This window comes from Hypanus sabinus, chromosome 1, assembly GCF_030144855.1.
Source record: "Hypanus sabinus isolate sHypSab1 chromosome 1, sHypSab1.hap1, whole genome shotgun sequence".
Classification (NCBI taxonomy): domain Eukaryota; kingdom Metazoa; phylum Chordata; class Chondrichthyes; order Myliobatiformes; family Dasyatidae; genus Hypanus; species Hypanus sabinus.
Window position 1 is genome coordinate 214131742 of NC_082706.1, and position 17984 is coordinate 214149725.

A 17984-nucleotide genomic window follows, 5' to 3' on the forward strand; every position below is an offset into this window, starting at 1 on the left:
ACAGCAATAGGTTATCCTGGATAGCTTACTTGTGATCGCAAGACCTTGTTGCACACTCATAATGTAAGATGCTGCAAGTCCATTCCCCTTGGTTTATTGGTGAGACACAGAGGAGCTGCATGGCCTTGCTTGTAGTGAGGACTAGGCCTCAAACTGTAGGCTTGCTTATTGCTGCAGTCCAAGAAAGGTGATGCCAGAGACTGTAAGGTGGCATCCATATTGTTTAGGGGGTGGGGGAGGAAGATGGGAGGGGTGCTGACCACTCCCATCAGTACTACCATCCAGTGTTTGACCAGTGAAATGACAAGCTGGTAAGCATACATGCAGACTGCCAAGAACTGTTTGCTCTGAATAATGTCATGCACCATCAATTTACAGGATATGTTGCTTGGACTTGGAATATATGTGACTGTTTACTTGCTATCTTTTGTGCTTGTATGACTTTTCGTACTGTGTTTTATACCTTACCCCCAGTGGAACACTTTCATTCAGCTGTATTCATGGGTATTCATGTATGGTTGAATGATAATTAAACCTGAACTAAAGTCCTACCTTATTTAACCTTTCCCTATATAACACAAAATGCTGGAGGAAAGCAGGTCAGGACTGGAGTAGCGAGTCTGGGAGAGGACATGGTCGAACAGTCAGAGGGTGGCAGAGATCATGGGGGTACAGTGGAAGAGCAGTGACAGGGTCCCACTGCACTCCCATCAGTCCTGAAGTGTCTTAGCCTGAAACTGACTGATTATTTATATAGATGCTGCCTGAACTGCTGAGTTCCTCTAGCATTTTGCGTGTGTTGCTCTGAATTTCCAGCATTTGCAGAATCTCATTCAAATTTACTCTACAACTCAGGTCCCAAGTCCCAGCATCACCCTTGTTAATTATATCAAAAAGTTGAAGGGCCGAAGGAATTATAAATGGGGAGCAGCGAGAGAGGGTTTCACTGAACTCCCGTCAAAGAGAAGATTTAAACTTCTTCAGTGTAGGCATCACTGGCAGAGGCTTTGCAGTAGTGAAGTAGTGGGGGGGGGGGGGGGGGAGGAAATGTGAAATGATATCAAAAAGTTGAAGGGCCCCTTCCCCCTCTACTTTCAAATCTCTTACTATCTTTTCTTTCAGTTAGTCCTGACAAAGGGTCTCGGCCCAAAACGTCGACAGTGCTTCTCCTTATACAGATATTGCCTGGCCTGCTGTGTTCCACCAGCATTTTGTGTGTGTTGTTTGAATTTCCAGCATCTGCAGATTTTCTCGTGTTTGCTCCTTGTCAATATTCTGTTCTACAAATTTTCTGCTATTCTGCAAAATGCCAAGGCCAGCTGTGAAAGAAGAGACTGAACAACCAAAAGACCCAACCACAAACCAGAGCCACCATCTACTCTTTCCCATACTGCACCAGGATGTGGATCCCAGATTGGCTTCTACAGCCACCTGAGTGCCCATTAATAGCAACTCCGAAAGAGAACATCATACTCAAGTGATTGCACTACCAAAGTTTAAAAATCAATAAATCAATAATGAAGTTTCACATCACAAGAAAGTGATAAACTTGTTTCTGATCAGAGTCAATAGATCCAACTGAGGACCAGCACTGCAACTTTTGCAATATAGTTTCAAATACTAAAAGATGCCAAAATGATGTCAAGTTTCAAACCTGGTTTAGCACCTGCATCTAGGAAGGGCCACCAGAGACTACTCCCATTTGGATAAGCAGGGTAGAAATTATATTCATGCTTTTGGATTTCTCAAGTGCTTTCAATACCCTACTGCCCTCATTGCTGGGGGAAAACCTCTGTTCAATACAAGTTGCACTTCCTAACTACCTGACTGGCAGACCACAACCTGTGCAGCTTCAGAACTATGTGCCAGAGTTCACTATAGGCAGCACTGGGGCCCCGAGGGTGGGGGGGACTGTACTGGCTCACTTCCTGTTCATCTCAGACTTTAGGTACAACTCAAAATCATGTCATTTGTAGAAATTCTCCGAGTCAGCAACAATTGTGTGTATAAAAGGAGGACAGAAGGATGAATACAGGGCCCTGGTGGAGGTCTTCATCAAATAAGGTTCTGAACTTAAAGAAGGGTAACTTTGAAGGTATGAGACGTGAATTAGCTAAGATAGACTGGCAAGTGATACTTAGAGTTGATGGTGGATATGCATTGGCAAGCATTTAAAGATCGTATAGATGAACTACAATTGTTCATCCCAGTTTGGCAAAAGAATAAACCAGGGAAGGTAGTGCACCCATGGCTGACAAGGGAAATTAGGGATAGTATCAAGTCCAAAGAAGAAACATAAATTAGCAAAAAAAAAGCGGCACACCTGAGGACTGGGAGAAATTCAGAGATGAGCAGAGGAGGACAAAGGGCTTAATTAGGAAGGGGAAAAAAGATTATGAGAGAAAGCTAGTAGGGAACATAAAAACTGACTGTAAAAGCTTTTATAGATATGTGAAAAGAAAAAGATTGGTCAAGACAAATGTAAGTCCCTTACAATCTGAAACAGCTGAATTGATCATAGTGAACAAAGACATGGCAGATCAATTGAATAACTACTTTAGTTCTGTCTTCACTGAGGACGACATAAATAATCTTCCGGAAATAGTAAGGGACCGAGGGTCTAGTGAGATGGAGGAACTGAGGGAAATACATGTTAGTAGGGAAGTGGTGTTAGGTAAATTGAAGGGATTAAAGGCAGATAAATCCCCAGGGCCAAATGGTCTGCATCCCAGAGTGCTTAAGGAAGTAGCCCAAGAAATAGTGGATGCATTAGTGATAATTTTTCAAAACTCTTTAGATTCTGGATTAGTTCCAGAGGATTGGAGGGTGGCTAATGTAACCCCACTTTAAAAAAAGGAGGGAGAGAAAAACCGGGGAATTATAGACCGGTTAGTCTGACATCGGTGGTGGGCAAAATGCTAGAGTTGGTTATCAAAGATGTAATAACAGCACATTTGGAAAGAGGTGAAATCATCGGACAAAGTCAGCATGGATTTGTGAAAGGAAAATCATGTCTGACGAATCTTATAGAATTTTTTGAAGATGTAACTAGTAGAGTGGATAGGGGAGAGCCAATGGATGTGGTATATTTAGATATTCAAAAGGCTTTTGACAAGGTCCCACACAGGAGATTAGTGTGCAAATTTAAAGCACACGGTATTGGGAGTATGGTATTGATGTGGATAGAGAAATGGTTGGCAGACAGGAAGCAAAGAGTGGGAGTAAACGGGACCTTTTCAGAATGGAAGGCAGTGACTAATGGGGTACCGCAAGGCTCAGTGCTGGGACCCCAGTTGTTTACAATATATATTAATGATTTAGACGAGGGAATTAAATGCAGCATCTCCAAGTTTGCGGATGACACGAAGCTGAGCGGCGGTGTTAGCTGTGAGGAGGATGCTAAGAGGATGCAGGGTGACTTGGATAGGTTAGGTGAGTGGGCAAATTCATGGCAGATGCAATTTAATGTGGATAAACATGAGGTTATCCACTTTGGTTGCAAGAACAGGAAAACAGATTATTATTTGAACGGTGGCTGATTAGGAAAAGGGGAGGTGCAACAAGACCTGGGTGTCATTGTACACCAGTCATTGAAGGAGGGCATGCAGGTACAGCAGGCAGTGAAAAAGGCAAATGGTATGTTGGCATTCATAGCAAAAGGATTTGAGTACAGGAGCAGGGAGGTTCTACTGCAGTTATACCAGGCCTTGGTGAGACTGCACCTAGAGTATTGTGTGCAGTTTTGGTCCCCTAATCTGAGGAAAGACATTCTTGCCATAGAGGGAGTACAAAGAAGGTTCACCAGATTGATTCCTGGTATGGCAGGACTTTCGTATGAAGAAAGACTGGATCGACTGCAAAGCCATCAATTCCATTATCTAAATCATTTACAAACTGAAAAGCATCAATCCCAATGCTAACCCCTGAGAAACATCACTAGACACTGGCAGCCAACCAGAAAAGGGAATCTTTATTCCAACTTGCTGCCTCCTGCCTGTCAGCCATTCTGCTATCCACGCCAGTATCTTTCCTGTAACGCCATAGGATTTTATTTTAAGCATTGTCATGTGTGGCACCTTATCAAATGCCTTCTGAAAATCCAAGTAAATGACATCCACCATTACTCCTTTGTCCACCCTATTTGTTACTTCCTCAAAGAACTAACTGATTTGTCAGGCAAGATTCCCCTTTAGAGAAACCATGCTGCCTTTGACTTATTTTATCATCAGTCTCCAAGTACCCCAAAACTTAATTTCTAATAATGGACTCAAACACTTACCCAACCACAGAAGGTTGGGCTAATTTCCTTTCTTTTACCTTCCTCCCTTCTTAAAAAGGAGTGACATTTGCAATTTTCCAGTTCTCCAGAACCATGTTAGAATCAAGTGATTCATGAAAGATCATAACCAATGCATCTCTTCAGCAACATCTCAAGCCTCTGGGATGTAGTCCATCTGGTCCTGGTGATTTATTCACCTTAAAACCATTTAGTTTGCCTAGTTCTTTTTCTTTTGTAATAGCAATGAAACTTACACCTTCTCCCTGACACTCAGGGACCTCTGGCACATCACCCTACCCACAAAGATTCAACATTCTCTGACCCTATGTCACCTCTTTCTAAAGATGCAATTCCATCTCTTACCAACAGAACCACACCACTGCCTTCCTTTCCTGCTTGTCTATTTGATATACCCTTTGATGTTCAGCTCCCAACTATGATCTTCTCAGCCACAACTCAGTGATGCCTACATCATACTGACCAATCTCTATTCGCACCATGTTCCTCCACCTCATTCTGAATACTACCTGTATTTCAATACACCACATTCAGTCCTGCTTTCTTCACCCTTTTGAATTTTGCCTTTTGGTACCATGCCCCACTGCCATATTGGTTTAAACCACTCCCAACAGCTCTAGTAAAACTGCCCACAAGAAAATTGGTCCTCCTCTACTTCAAGTGCAACCCATCCCTTTTTATACAGGTCACACCTGCCCCAGAAGAGGTCCCAATTATCCAGAAATCTGAATCCCTGCCCCCTGCTCCAATGCTTCTGCCACATTTATCTGCCACCTCATTCTATTCCTATCCTCACTGTTACGTGGCCCAGTCAGCAATCCCAAGATTACTACCCTCAAGGTCCTGCTTCTCAACTTCCTTCCTAACTCCTTGTATTATTATTATTTTTTTTTAAATAAAAGGACCTCCTTTTTCTACCTATGTCATTGGCATCAATGTAACATTACTGTCTGCTTACTCTCCCTTTACAGGATATTGTGGATGCGTTCAGAAACATCGCCGACTCCGGCACCTGGGAGGCAAACTACCTCCGTGTTTCCTTTTTGCATCCACAGAATCACCGATCAGTCCCTCTGACTATAGAGTCCCTTATTACTGCTGCTATCCCTCTTCAGTTCCTGCTCTTTTGAGCCACTGGGTCAGACTCCGTGCCAGAGGCACAGCTGCTGTTGTTTTCCCCAGGTAAGCTGTCTTTCTCTCTCACCCCCACCAATAGTACCCAAAATGTGAAGGGAGACTACCACAGGAGTGCCCTCTGCTATCTGATGTTTTCCATTTCTTCTCTTGACAGTCATCTGTCTCTAGTAGCCTGAGGGTGACTACCTCCCTGCAACTCCTGTCTATCACCTCCTCACATCCCCTAACACTCCACTTGAGAGGAGCACCAACATAGAGCCTGTGCACAAGGGCCAAAGTCACCTCTACTTCCTGAAAAGACTGGTGTCCTTCGGAATATGCAGGCCTCTCCTTCACATACTCTACCAGTCTGTTGTTGCCAGTACAGTCTTCTATGCGATGGTGTGGTGGGGCAATGGCATCAACTCAGTGATGCCAACACATTCAATGAACTGATCAGAAAGGCTGGGTCTGTTATAGGGGGCTGTGTTACAGCAAAGGACCCTCCAGAAAACCCTGGCAATTTAGGTCATTTCTCACCATCTGCCCTGCCACCTTGGCGAAACAGAGGAGCACCATCAGTAATCGATAAAGATAGCCGTACTACTTCAAAGAGCACTATACAAGGTCATTCTTACCCTTTGCCATTAAGCTGCGTAATAATTCAGCCTATAGCTGATGACACCCTCCCATTAAACTTATTACCTCTGATTAATCTGTTTAGCTGTTTAACACACCCTGTGCAACACAACCATTACTTCTTAACGGGACAGTGCACCCATTACTGCATAATATTATGGAAATTCTTGCACTACCATATTATCAGTGTGAACTTGGAAATCTTGTGCATCTTATTTTAAGTTTACTTATATTTTTCACTCTTTCTTACTTCTCTTCTAATATTTGCCTATCTGTGCATTTGTAATGCTACTGTGACTCGAATTTCTTTGGTGATCAATAAAGTATCTATTCAAAGTGCAGTTAAAGTGCTAATACACACTTGCTGGTATAGCATGGTGTCAAATATTTGACCCAACATCCTCTCCAAACAGCAGCAAACACCAACAAAACTGAATTTTGAGTCCATCATTAAATGATATTAAACTTTCAGGAGAAAACAGAAACATAGAAAACCTACAGCACAATACAGGCCCTTCAGCACAAAGTTGTGCCGAACATGTCCCTAGCTTAGAAACTACTAGGCTTACCCATAGCCCTCTATTTTTCTAAGCTCCATGCACCATTCCAAAAGTCTCTTAAAAAGACCCTATCATATCTGCCTCCATCACCGTTGCCAGCAGCCCATTCCACATACTCACCACTGAGTAGACCATAAGACAAAGAACATTCGGCCCATTGAGTCTGCTCCACCATTTTATCATGAGCTGATCCATTCTCCCATTTATTCCCACTCCCCTGCTTTCTCACCATAACCTTTGATTCCCTGGCTACTCAGGTACCTATCAAACTCTGCCTTAAATACACCCAATGACTTGACCTCCACTGCCACCTGTGGCAACAAATTCTACGGATTCACCACCCTCTGGCTAAAAAAAATTCTTTGCATCTCTGTTCTGAATGGGCACCCTTCAATCCTCAAGTCATGCCCTCTCATACTAGACTTTCCCACCACAGGAAGCAACTTTGCCACATCCACTCTGTCCATGCCTCTCAAATTTTGAAATGTTTCTACGAGGTCCCCCCTCATTCTTCTAAACTCCAAGGAGTACAGTCCAAGAGCAGTCAAACGTTCCTCATATGTTAACCCTCTCATTCCTGGAATCATTCTAGTGAATCTTCTCTGAACCCTCTCCAATGTCAGCACATCCTTTCTTAAATAAGGAGCCCAAACTGTACACTGTACTCCAAGTGAGGTCTTACCAGTGCCTTGTAGAGCCTCAATATCACATCCCTGCTCCTATACTCTATTCCTCTAGAAATGAATGCCAACATTGCATTCGCCTTCTTCACCACTGATTCAATCTGGAGGTTAACCTTAAGGGTATCCTGCACAAGGACTCCCAAGTTCCGTTGCATCTCAGAACTTTGAATTCTCTCCCAATTTAAATAATAGTCTGCCCGTTTATTCCTTCCAAAGTGCATGACCATACACTCTCCAACATTGTATTTCATTTGCCACTTCTTTGCCTATTTCCCCAATCTATCCAAGTCTCTCTGCAGACTGTTTCCTCAGCACTACTGGCCCATCCACCTATCTTTGTATCATCAGCAAACTTAGCCACAAAGCCATTTATTCCATAATCCAAATCATTGATATACAACATAAAAAGAAGCAGCCCCAACACGGACCCCTGTGGAACACCACTGGTAACCGGCAGCCAACCAGAATGGGATCCCTTTATTCCCACTCAGTTTCCTGCCAATCAGCCAACGTTCTATCCATGTATGTAACTTTCCCGCAATTCCATGGGCTCTTATGTTGTTTAGCAGCCTCATGTGCAGCACTTAGTCAAAGGTTTTCTGAAAATCCAAAGATAATATCCACTGCATCTCCCTTGTCGAGCCTACTTGTAATTTACTCAAAAAAAAATATCGCAATCGATTTGTCAGGCAGGATTTTCCTTTAAGGAAACCATGCCGAGTTCTGCCTGTCTTGTCATATGCCTCCAGGTACTCCGTAACCTCATCCTTGATGATCAACTCCAACAACTTCCCAACCACCAATGTCAAGCTAACAGGTCTATAATTTTCTTTTTGCTTCCTTGCCCCCTTCTTAAATAGCAGAGTGACATTTGCAATCTTCCAGTCGTCCGGAACCATGACAGAATCTATTAACCTTTGAAAGATCATTGCTAATGCCTCCGCAATCTCCACTGCTACTTCCTTCAGAACACGAGGGTGCATTCCATCTGGTCCGGGAGATTTATCTACCCTTAGACTATTCAGCTTCCCGAGTACTTTCTCTGTCGTGATTGTGACTGCACATATTTCTCTTCCCTGACACCCTTGAGTGTCTGGTATACTGCTGATGTCTTCCTCAGTGAAGACTGATGGAAAAATACTCGTTCAGCTCCTCCGCCATCTCCTTACCTCCTGTCACAATTTATCCAGCATCATATTCTATCTGTCCTATATCTACCCTCACCTGTCTTTTACTCTTTATATACTTGAAAAACTTTCAGTGTCCTCTTTATTTGCTAGCTTCCTTTCATAGTTAAACATAGAATAGTACAGCACATTGCAGGCCCTTCGGCCCACAATGTTGTGCCGACCCTCAAACCCTGCCTCACATATAACCCCTCACCTTAAATTCCTCCAGATACCTGCCTAGTAGTCTCTTAAACTTCACTAGTGTGTCTGCCTCCATCACTGACTCAGGCAGTGCATTCCACGCACCAACCACTCTGAGTGAAAAACCTTCCTCTAATACCCCCCTTGAACTTCCCTCCCCTTACCTTAAAGCCATGTCCTCTTGTACTAAGCAGTTGTCCACTCTATCTATTCCTCTTAATATCTTGCACACCTCTATCATGTCTCCTCTCATCCTCCTTCTCTCCAAAGAGTAAAGCCCTAGCTCCCTTAATCTCTGATCATAATCCATACTCTCTAAACCAGGCAGCATCCTGGTAAATCTCCTCTGTACCCTTTCCAATGCTTCCACATCCTTCCTATACTGAGGCAACCAGAACTGGACACAGTACTCCAAATGTGGCCTAACTAGAGTTTTATACAGCTGCATCATTACATTGCGTCTCTTAAACTCTATCCCTCGACTTATGAAAGCTAACACCCCATAAGCTTTCTTAACTACCCTATCTACCTGTGAGGCAACTTTCAGGGATCTGTGGACATGTACCCCCAGATCCCTCTGCTCCTCCACACTACCAAGTATCCTGCCATTTACTTTGTACTCTGCCTTGGAGTTTGTCCTTCCAAAGTGTACCACCTCACACTTCTCTGGGTTGAACGCCATCTGCCACTTCTCAGCTCACTTCTGCATCCTATCAATGTCTCTCTGCAATCTTCGACAATCCTCTACACTATCTACAACACCACCAACCTTTGTGTCGTCTGCAAACTTGCCAACCCACCCTTCTACCCTCACATTCAGGTCGTTAATAAAAATCACAAGAAGTAGCGGTCCCAGCACAGATCCTTGTGGGACACCACTAGTCACAACCCTCCAATCTGAATGTACTCCCTCCACCATGACCCTCTGCCTTCTTCAGGCAAGCCAATTATGAATCCACCTGGCCAAACGTCCCTGGATCCCATGCCTTCGGACTTTCTGAAGAAGCCTACCGTGTGGAACCTTATCAAATGCCTTACTAAAATCCATGTAGATCACATCCACTGCACTACCCTCATCTATTCTCTTTCTCAAATTTCAGTGTGAACTCAATCATGTTATGATCACTGCCTCCCAAGGTTTCCTTTACCTCAATCTCTCTAAACACCTCTGGTTCATTACACAATACCCAATCCAGTACAAGCAATCCCCTAGTGGGCTTAACAACAAGCTGTACTAAAAAGCCATTCTCTCTTAAGATCCAGTGCCGACCCGATTTTCCCAATCTACTCGTATGTTAAAATCCCCCACAATTATCATTACAATACCCTTCCGGCAAGCTTTTCCTGTTGTAATTTGTAGTCCACATTACTGCAGCTGTTAGGAGGCCTGTATATAACTGCCATCAGGGTCCTCTTACCCCTGCAATTTCTTAACTCAACCCATAAAGATTCTGCACCTTCCGATCCTATATCACCTCCAACGATTTAATATTATTTCTTACCAATAAACACACCACCCCCTCTGCCTACCTGCCTATCCTTCCAGTACACCATGTATCCTTGGACGTTCAGCTCCCAGAGACATGCATCTTTTAGCCACATATCAGTGATGACTACAATATCATACCTGCCAATCTGTAGCTGTATGACAAGATCATCCACCTTATTCCTTATGCTGTGTGCATTTAAGTATAACAGATTAAGTCCAGTATTTGGTATCTCTTGCAATGATTGCACTGCAACTTTACTGCACTGCATCTCATTCCAATGGCTGCAAATTTGCCCCATCACCTGCCTGTCCTCCCTGACATCTTTACTGCTCACTATCTTAGATTCATTTCTGTTTTCCCCCTCCTCTGCTCTATCATTCCGGTTCCCATCCCCCTGCCAAATTAGTTTAAACCTAACAGCTCTATTAAACCTTCCCGCTAGGATATTGGTCCCCTTTGGGTTCATGTGTAACCCATCCTTTTTGAACGGGTCATAATTCACCCAGAAGCGATCCCAATGATCGAAGAATCTGAAGCCCTGCCCCCTGCACCAGTCTCTCAGCCACACATTCATAAGCCTGATCCTACTATTCTTGCCCTCACTAGCACTTGGCACAGGTAGCAATCCTGAGATTACTACCCTGGGGGTCCTGCTTCTCAGCTTCCTTCCTAACTCCTGGAAATCTCTCTTCAGGACCTCCTCCCTTATCCCATCTATATCATTGATACCAACATGTACCAAGACAGCTGGCTGCTCGCCCTCTCCCTTCAGAATATTCTGGACCCAATCCGAGACATCCTGTACCATGGAACCTGGGAGGCAACACACCATGTGGGTACCTCTGTCAGGCTCACAGAATCTCCTTGTCTGTTCCCCTGACTATGGAATCCCCTATGACTACCGCATTCCTCTTCTCCCCCCTTCCTTCCTGCAAAACAGCACCAGGCTCAGTGCCAGAGACCTGGTCACCGTGGCCGTCCCCTGTCAGGTCATTCCCCTCAACAGCATCCAAAACGATATATTTGTTGCTGAGGGGGGCAGCCACAGGGGTACTTTCCACTATCCTGAGGTACAGAAACTGCCTAGGGTACATCGCATTTGGTCCCAGTTACTTACCCAACTTGACGCTTTCCAAAAGCTCCAGCACATCCTCTTTCTTAAAATCTACATTGCAGTCTGCTGCAAGTCATCACTACAATCACCAAGATCCTTTTCCATAGTGAATACTGAAGTATTCATTAAGTACCTCTGCTATTTCCTCCGGTTCCATACACTTTCCCACCGTCACACTTAATAGGTCTTATTCTTTCATGTCTTATCCTCTTGCTCTTCACATACTTGTAGAATGCCTCGGGTTTTTCCTTAATCCTGCCCACCAAGGCCTTCTCGTGACCCCTTCTGGCTCTCCTAATTTCCTCAAGCTCCTTCTAGTTAGCCTTGTAATCTTCTAGATCTCTAACATTACCTAGTTCTCTGAAGCTTTTGTAAGCTTTTCTTTTTTTCTTGACTAGATTTATTACAGCCTTTGTACACCACAGTTCCTGTACCCTACCATAACTTCCCCGTCTCACTGGAATGTACCTATACAGAACTCCACATAAATATCCCCTGAATATTTGCCACATTTCTTCCATACTTTTCCCTGAGAACATCTGTTCTCAATTTAAGCTTCTAAGTTCCTGCCTGATAGCCTCATAATTCTCCTTACTCTGATTAAATGCCTTTCTAGCTTGTATGTTCCTATCTCTCCAATGCTATTGTAAAAGAGATAGAATTATGATCACTATCTCCAAAATGCTCTCCCACTGAGAGATCTGACACCTGACCACGCTCATTTCCCAATACCAAATCAAGTACAGCCTCTCGTAGGCCTATCTACATATTGTGTCAAGAAACCTTCCTGAACACTCATAACAAACTCCACCCCATCTAAACCCCTTGCTCTAGGGAGATGCCAATCAATATTGGGAAATTAACATCTCTCATCACGACAACTGTTATTATTACACCTTTCCAGGATCTGTTACCCTGTCTGCTCCTCGATATCCGTGTTACTCTTGGGTGGCCTATAAAAAACACACAGTAAAGTTATTGACCCCTTCCTGTTCCTAAATTCCACCCACAGAGACACCGTAGATAATCCCTCCATGACATTCGCCTTTTCTGCAGCTGTGACACTATCTCTGATCAACAGTGCTATGTCTCCACCTCTTTTGCCTCCTTCCCTGTCCTTTCTGAAACATCTAAAACCCACTATTTGAAGTAATCATTCCTGTCCATGAGCCATCCAAGTCTCTGTAATGGCCAACACATCATAGCTTCAAGAACTGATCCATGCTCCGAGCTCATCTGCTTTGTTCACAACACTCCGAGTTAAAATAGACACAACTCATACCTTCAGTCTGAGTACGTCCCTTCTCTATCACCTACCTACCCTCCCTCACCCACTGTTTCCTGGCTTTCTCTATTTGTGAGCTAGCTGCTTCTTCCCCAGTCTCTTTAGTTTGGTTCTCAACCCCCAACAATTCTAGTTTAAACTCTCCCCAGTAGCCTTAGCAAACCTCCCTACCAGGATATTGGTCAACCCGTCCTTTTTATACAGGTCACACCTGCCCCAAAAGAGGTTCCAATGATCCAGAAATCTGAATCCCTGCCCCCTGCTCCAATCCCTCAGCCACGCATTTATCCTCCACCTCACTCTATTCCTATACTCACCATCACGTGGCACAGGCAGTAATCCCAAGATTACTATTTTTGTGGTCCTGCTTCTCAACTTCCTTCCAAACTCCCTGTGGTCTGTTTTCAGGACGTCTTCCCTTTTCCTACCTACATCATTGGTACCAATATGTACCACGACCTCTGGCTGTTCTCCCTCCCACTGCAGGATATCTTGGATGCGATCTGAAACATTGCAGACCCTGGCACCTGGGAGGCAAACTACCATCAGAGTTTCTTTTCTGCGTCCACCGAATCACCTGTCTGACCCCCTAACTATCGAGTCCCCTATCAGTACTGCCTTCCTCTTCCTTTCCCTACTCTTCTGAGCCACAGGGCCAGACTCTGTGCCAGAGGCACAGTCACTGTTACTTCCCCCAGGTAGGCCGTTTCCCCCAACAGTACTCAAACAGGAGTACTTACTGTCAAGGGATAAAGCCACAAGGGTACTCTCTAGTACCTGACTCTTCCCCTTCCCCCTCCTGTGACCCACTTGTCTGTCTCCCATGGCCCCAGTGTGACCACCTGCCTGCAACTCCTTTCTATCACCTCCTCGTTCTCCCTGACCAAGCAAAAGTCATCGAGCTGCATCTCCAGTTCCCTAGCTTGGTCTGTTAGGAGTGGCAATGGCACACTGGGTGCAGATATGACTGTCCGGGAGGCTGGGAGACTCCAGGACCCCCCACATCCGACACCGAGCACAGAAAACAGGCCTCACACATTCTACTTCCTTTCCGCAATTAACACAGTTGAATCTACTTTGGCTCGTCCCGTTACCGCCAAAGCCCTATCACTCTGCTGCCCGCTGTACATGGCAGTCTTCTTTTTAAACCTTTCACGCTCTACTGGCTGACATCACACGCTTGCACAGACTTGCTTCTCTTTTACCCTGTGGAGTAAAAACAGCCTTGGCTCCCGAAATCTGCCATTCACTCACAGCCTTCTTGCTTTGAATCCGTACTTCAATATCCGTACTTTGTTGTCCTAATCAGATCATAGATACCGATGAGATGTCAGGAGCAAGTTTACCCACAGAGTGGTGGGTGTGTGGATTGCATTGCCAGCGGCGGTGGTGGAGGAAATGGATACAACAGGGTCTTCTAAGAGCCTCTTAGATAGGTACACTGAGTTTGGAAAAGTAGAAAGCTACCCCCTAGGGAAATTCAAGGCAGTTTCTAGAGTAGGCTGCATGGTCGGCACAATATTGTGGGCCAAAGGGCCTCTAAAGTGCTGCAGATTTCTATGTTCTATATTAATGCTTTCCATGTAAAGCTCTCCATTCCAAACAAATTCATAAGCAAGCCTGGCTTGTTTATCTGCAGGGGAGAATCCAAATACAGTGGCTCCAGCTGCTGGGATGAACAGAGGCAGAAATCTCCCTGGTGGGTAGAATTCAACCCTCTATCAGGTCCAAAAATTATTCTTAAAATGTCAATGTAGGTTATCTTGCAGTACACCAGCCAATACACTTCACAGCTTTTGCATTGTCATACCAAGTCTGCAGGTTTCCCTGCCAATGGAATCAATCAGCATTTAGCTTCTATTAACTCAGTCAAGGATGCTAAAAAGCATGCCAATTTCCTTAAATGGCGAATGACATTATAGCTCAAAGCAATTGACCATGGACTAATCTAAACAGTGGTGTGGAGTTGATACTTCAAGTCAGAAGTCCATTTTCTGCTCTACTACTTCTACCACTCTTGTGATTATCTGGTCTGTTTTCACCAGGGCTGAAGTTATCAATATGCATAGCTATTGAAGCTTCTATTCTATGTTGCAGTTCTCTCTACGAACGGCAGGAGACCATGTCAACAAGAATCACACAGTATTGAAATACAAGCAGCCAAGGCCTTTGAAATCCAGTTCAACTTGCTTACTTCGGAGTATAAGCCGCATTTCACTAGCATTTTTCACTACTATCCCAGTATCAGCTGCTGCTGTTCTAATTGGATTATCTCTGAGATCAGCAATGAATTTAGTCACCTAAAAATGCAAAATCAACTTAAATTAGGTCATATCTATGTCATATTAAAATGTAAATGTCTTCTTACCGTACTCTGCATCATCAAGTGACTGAGTAGCTGACTTGGGTTTCGCACCAACTTTATTCCAATATTCATCCACAGAATCTTCACTTGCATTTTTTACTTTAACACCAGATTGAGAGATGAATGAATCAGTATTGAAAATATTCATAAAGTCATTGTTAAGTAGACCTGATTAGTCCTCACTAATTTGAAACTTGGGAAGCTAGTGATACATGTAGCTCTTGCCCTTCTATGGGAGGAATAACTTACCAGTGTAGGCAATTATCATTGTAAAACATGAACCTTACAAGTGCAATTTGAATATTCAGTTTTGTCCAAATCCAATGCGATTTCTAAATGGGTTTTATTATTGCAGAACTTGTGGAGCAACTATTATGCTATGTTATTGCTGGGCCTATAGAATGCAAGAGCAAACCAGCTAGACCCACTTCCCTGAATACAACTTGGTTCTTCATCTTCTCTTTCAGAGGCTTATTTCCCTTTTAATGCTACCATTAAAATTAGACCTTTCTCCTGCCTTCAGAGGGTTACTGACTGATGCACATTTTTTTCTTATTTAATTCTTCAGAGAACAGGGGGTATGACTACAGAGCCTTTTCTGTTCTGGGTGTCAGATGTGGGATTTCCAGGAGACTTGCAGCCTCCGCAATGACCACAGCTGCATCAAGATGCAACTCCTTAGAGACTGTATTAGGGAACTGAAGCTGCAGCTCAAAGACCATCAGCTTGTTAGGGAAAGTGAAGCAGTGATAGACAGGAGCTACAAGGAGGTAATTTCCCCCCCCCCCCCACCCCAGGCAGAGATAAAATTACAAAGGAGCAAAATTAGCCCATCTGGCCCATCGAGTCTGCTCCACCATTCAATCATGGATGATCTTTATTTATCTCCTTCTCAACCCAAGTTCCCAGCCTTCTCCCCATAACCTTTGATGCCATGTCCAATCAAGAGCCTATCAATCTCTGCCTTAAATAACCCAACAACCTGGCCTTCACCACTGTATTTGGCAACAAATTCCACAAATTCACCACCCTCTGGCTAAAGAAATTTCTCCGCATCTGTTTTAAATGAACGCCCCTCTATCCTGACGCTGTGCCCTCTTGTCTGAGACCCTCCCACCATGGGAAACTTCCTTTCTACTGTCTGGGCCTTTCAACATTCGAAAGGTTTCAGTGAGATTTCACACACGTACCCCCCACCCCCACCCAATCCTTTTGAATTCCAGCAAGTACAGACCAAACAAACATTCCTCGTATGATAACCCTTCCATTCCTGGAATCATGCTTGTGAACCTTCTCTGGACCTCTCCGATACCAGTACATCTTTTCTTAGATGAGGGGCCTAAAACGGTTCACAATACTCAAGGTGAGGCCTCACCAGTGCCTTGTAAAGCCTCAACATCACATCCCTGCTCTTGTATTCTAGACCTCTTGGATATGAATGCTAATGTGGCATTTACCTTCCTCACCACCAACTCTACCTGCAAGTTAACCTTCAGGGTGTTCTGCATAAAGATTCCCAAATCCCTCTGCATCTCAGATTCCTAGATTTCCTCCCCATTTAGAAAATAGTCCACACATTTATTTCCACTACCAGTGCATGAACATGCATTTGTGAACATTGTATTTAATTTGCCACTTACTTGCCATTTTCCTAATTCGTCTAAGTCCTTCTGCATCCTACCCCTTTCCTCAACACTACCTACCCCTCCAATATTCACATCATCTGCAAACTTGGCAACAAAGCCATCTGTTCCATCTAAATCATTTATATATAGCATATAAACCAGTCCCAAAACTGACCCCGTGGAGCACCACTAGTCACTGGCATCAACCAGAAAAGGATCCTTTTATTCCCACTCGCTGCCTCCTACCAATCAGCCAACACCTAACCACGTTAGTAACTTTCCTATAATACCATGGGTATGAAGATTGCAAACATCACTATTTATGAAGGGAGGAAGGCAGAAGAAAGGAAATTATAGACCAGTTAACCTAACCTCAGTGATTGGGAAAGTGTTGGAGTCTATTATTAAGGATGAAGTTTGAGTTCTTGGAGACTAATGATAAATAAGTCAAAGTCAACATGGTTTCTGTAAAGGGACATCTTGCCTGACAAATCTTAGAGTTCTTCAAGGAAATAACAAGTACGGTGGACAAAGGAGAGGTAGTAGATGTCATTTACTTGGACTTTCAGAAGGCATTTGATATGGCTGACAGGCAGGAGGCAGCGAGTGGAAATAAGAGGGTCCTTTTCTGACTGGCTGCCAGTGACTAGAGGTGTTCCTCAGAGGTCAGTATTGGGACCAATACTTTTCACGTTATTTGTCAATGATTTAGATAATGGAATTGATAGCTTTGTGGTAAAGTTCGCAAATGATACAAAGATAGGTGGAAGGAGGGGTAGTGCCAAAGAAGCAATGTGATTGCAGCAGGACTTGGACAAAGTAGAAGAATGGGCAAAAAGTGGCAGATGGCATACAGTGTTGGGAAATGTATAATTCATTTTGGTAAAAGGAACAATAGTGCAGATAATTATCTAAATGGGGAGAAAGTTGAAACAGAGGTGCAGAGGGACTTCAGGGTCTTATGCAAGACTTCCAGAAAGTTAATTTGCAGGTTGAGGCTGCAAATGCAAATGCAAAGTTGGCATTTATTTTTGAGGGGAATACAAAAGCGAAGATGCAATAATAACCCTTTATAAGACACTAGTCAGTCTGCACTTATTGTGAACCGTTTTGGGCCCCATATCTCAGAAAGGTTGTGTTGGCATTGGAGAGTGTCCAGAGGAGGTTCACTAGAATGAGTCTGGTAATGAAGGTGTTAACATACAAGGAGCATTGAGCAGCTTTGGGCCTGTATGCACCGGAATTTAGAAGGGAGATCTCATTGAAACCTACTGAATCTTGCAACAAGATAGGGTGGGCATGAGGAAGACATTTCCTATGATGGGTTATCCAGAACTAAAAAAGCACAGCTATAAAATTCAGGGGAGTCCTTTTAAAACAGAGGCAAGGAGGAATTTTTTTGCCAGGATAGTGAATCTGTGGATTGCTCTACAATAGACT

General features: G+C 43.9%; 1 protein-coding gene across 6 annotated transcripts in view; it reads right to left on the bottom strand.

Moving 5' to 3' along the window:
- LOC132402483 (uncharacterized) overlaps positions 1-17984 on the bottom strand; it is a 92199-nt gene that overhangs the window by 39731 nt on the left and 34484 nt on the right. For all 6 annotated transcript variants that reach the window (XM_059985364.1, XM_059985362.1, XM_059985346.1 and 3 more), the window contains exon 5: positions 14923-15018. In XM_059985364.1, the coding sequence (XP_059841347.1) occupies positions 14923-15018 (96 nt within the window). The remainder of the gene's footprint in view (positions 1-14922; positions 15019-17984) is intronic.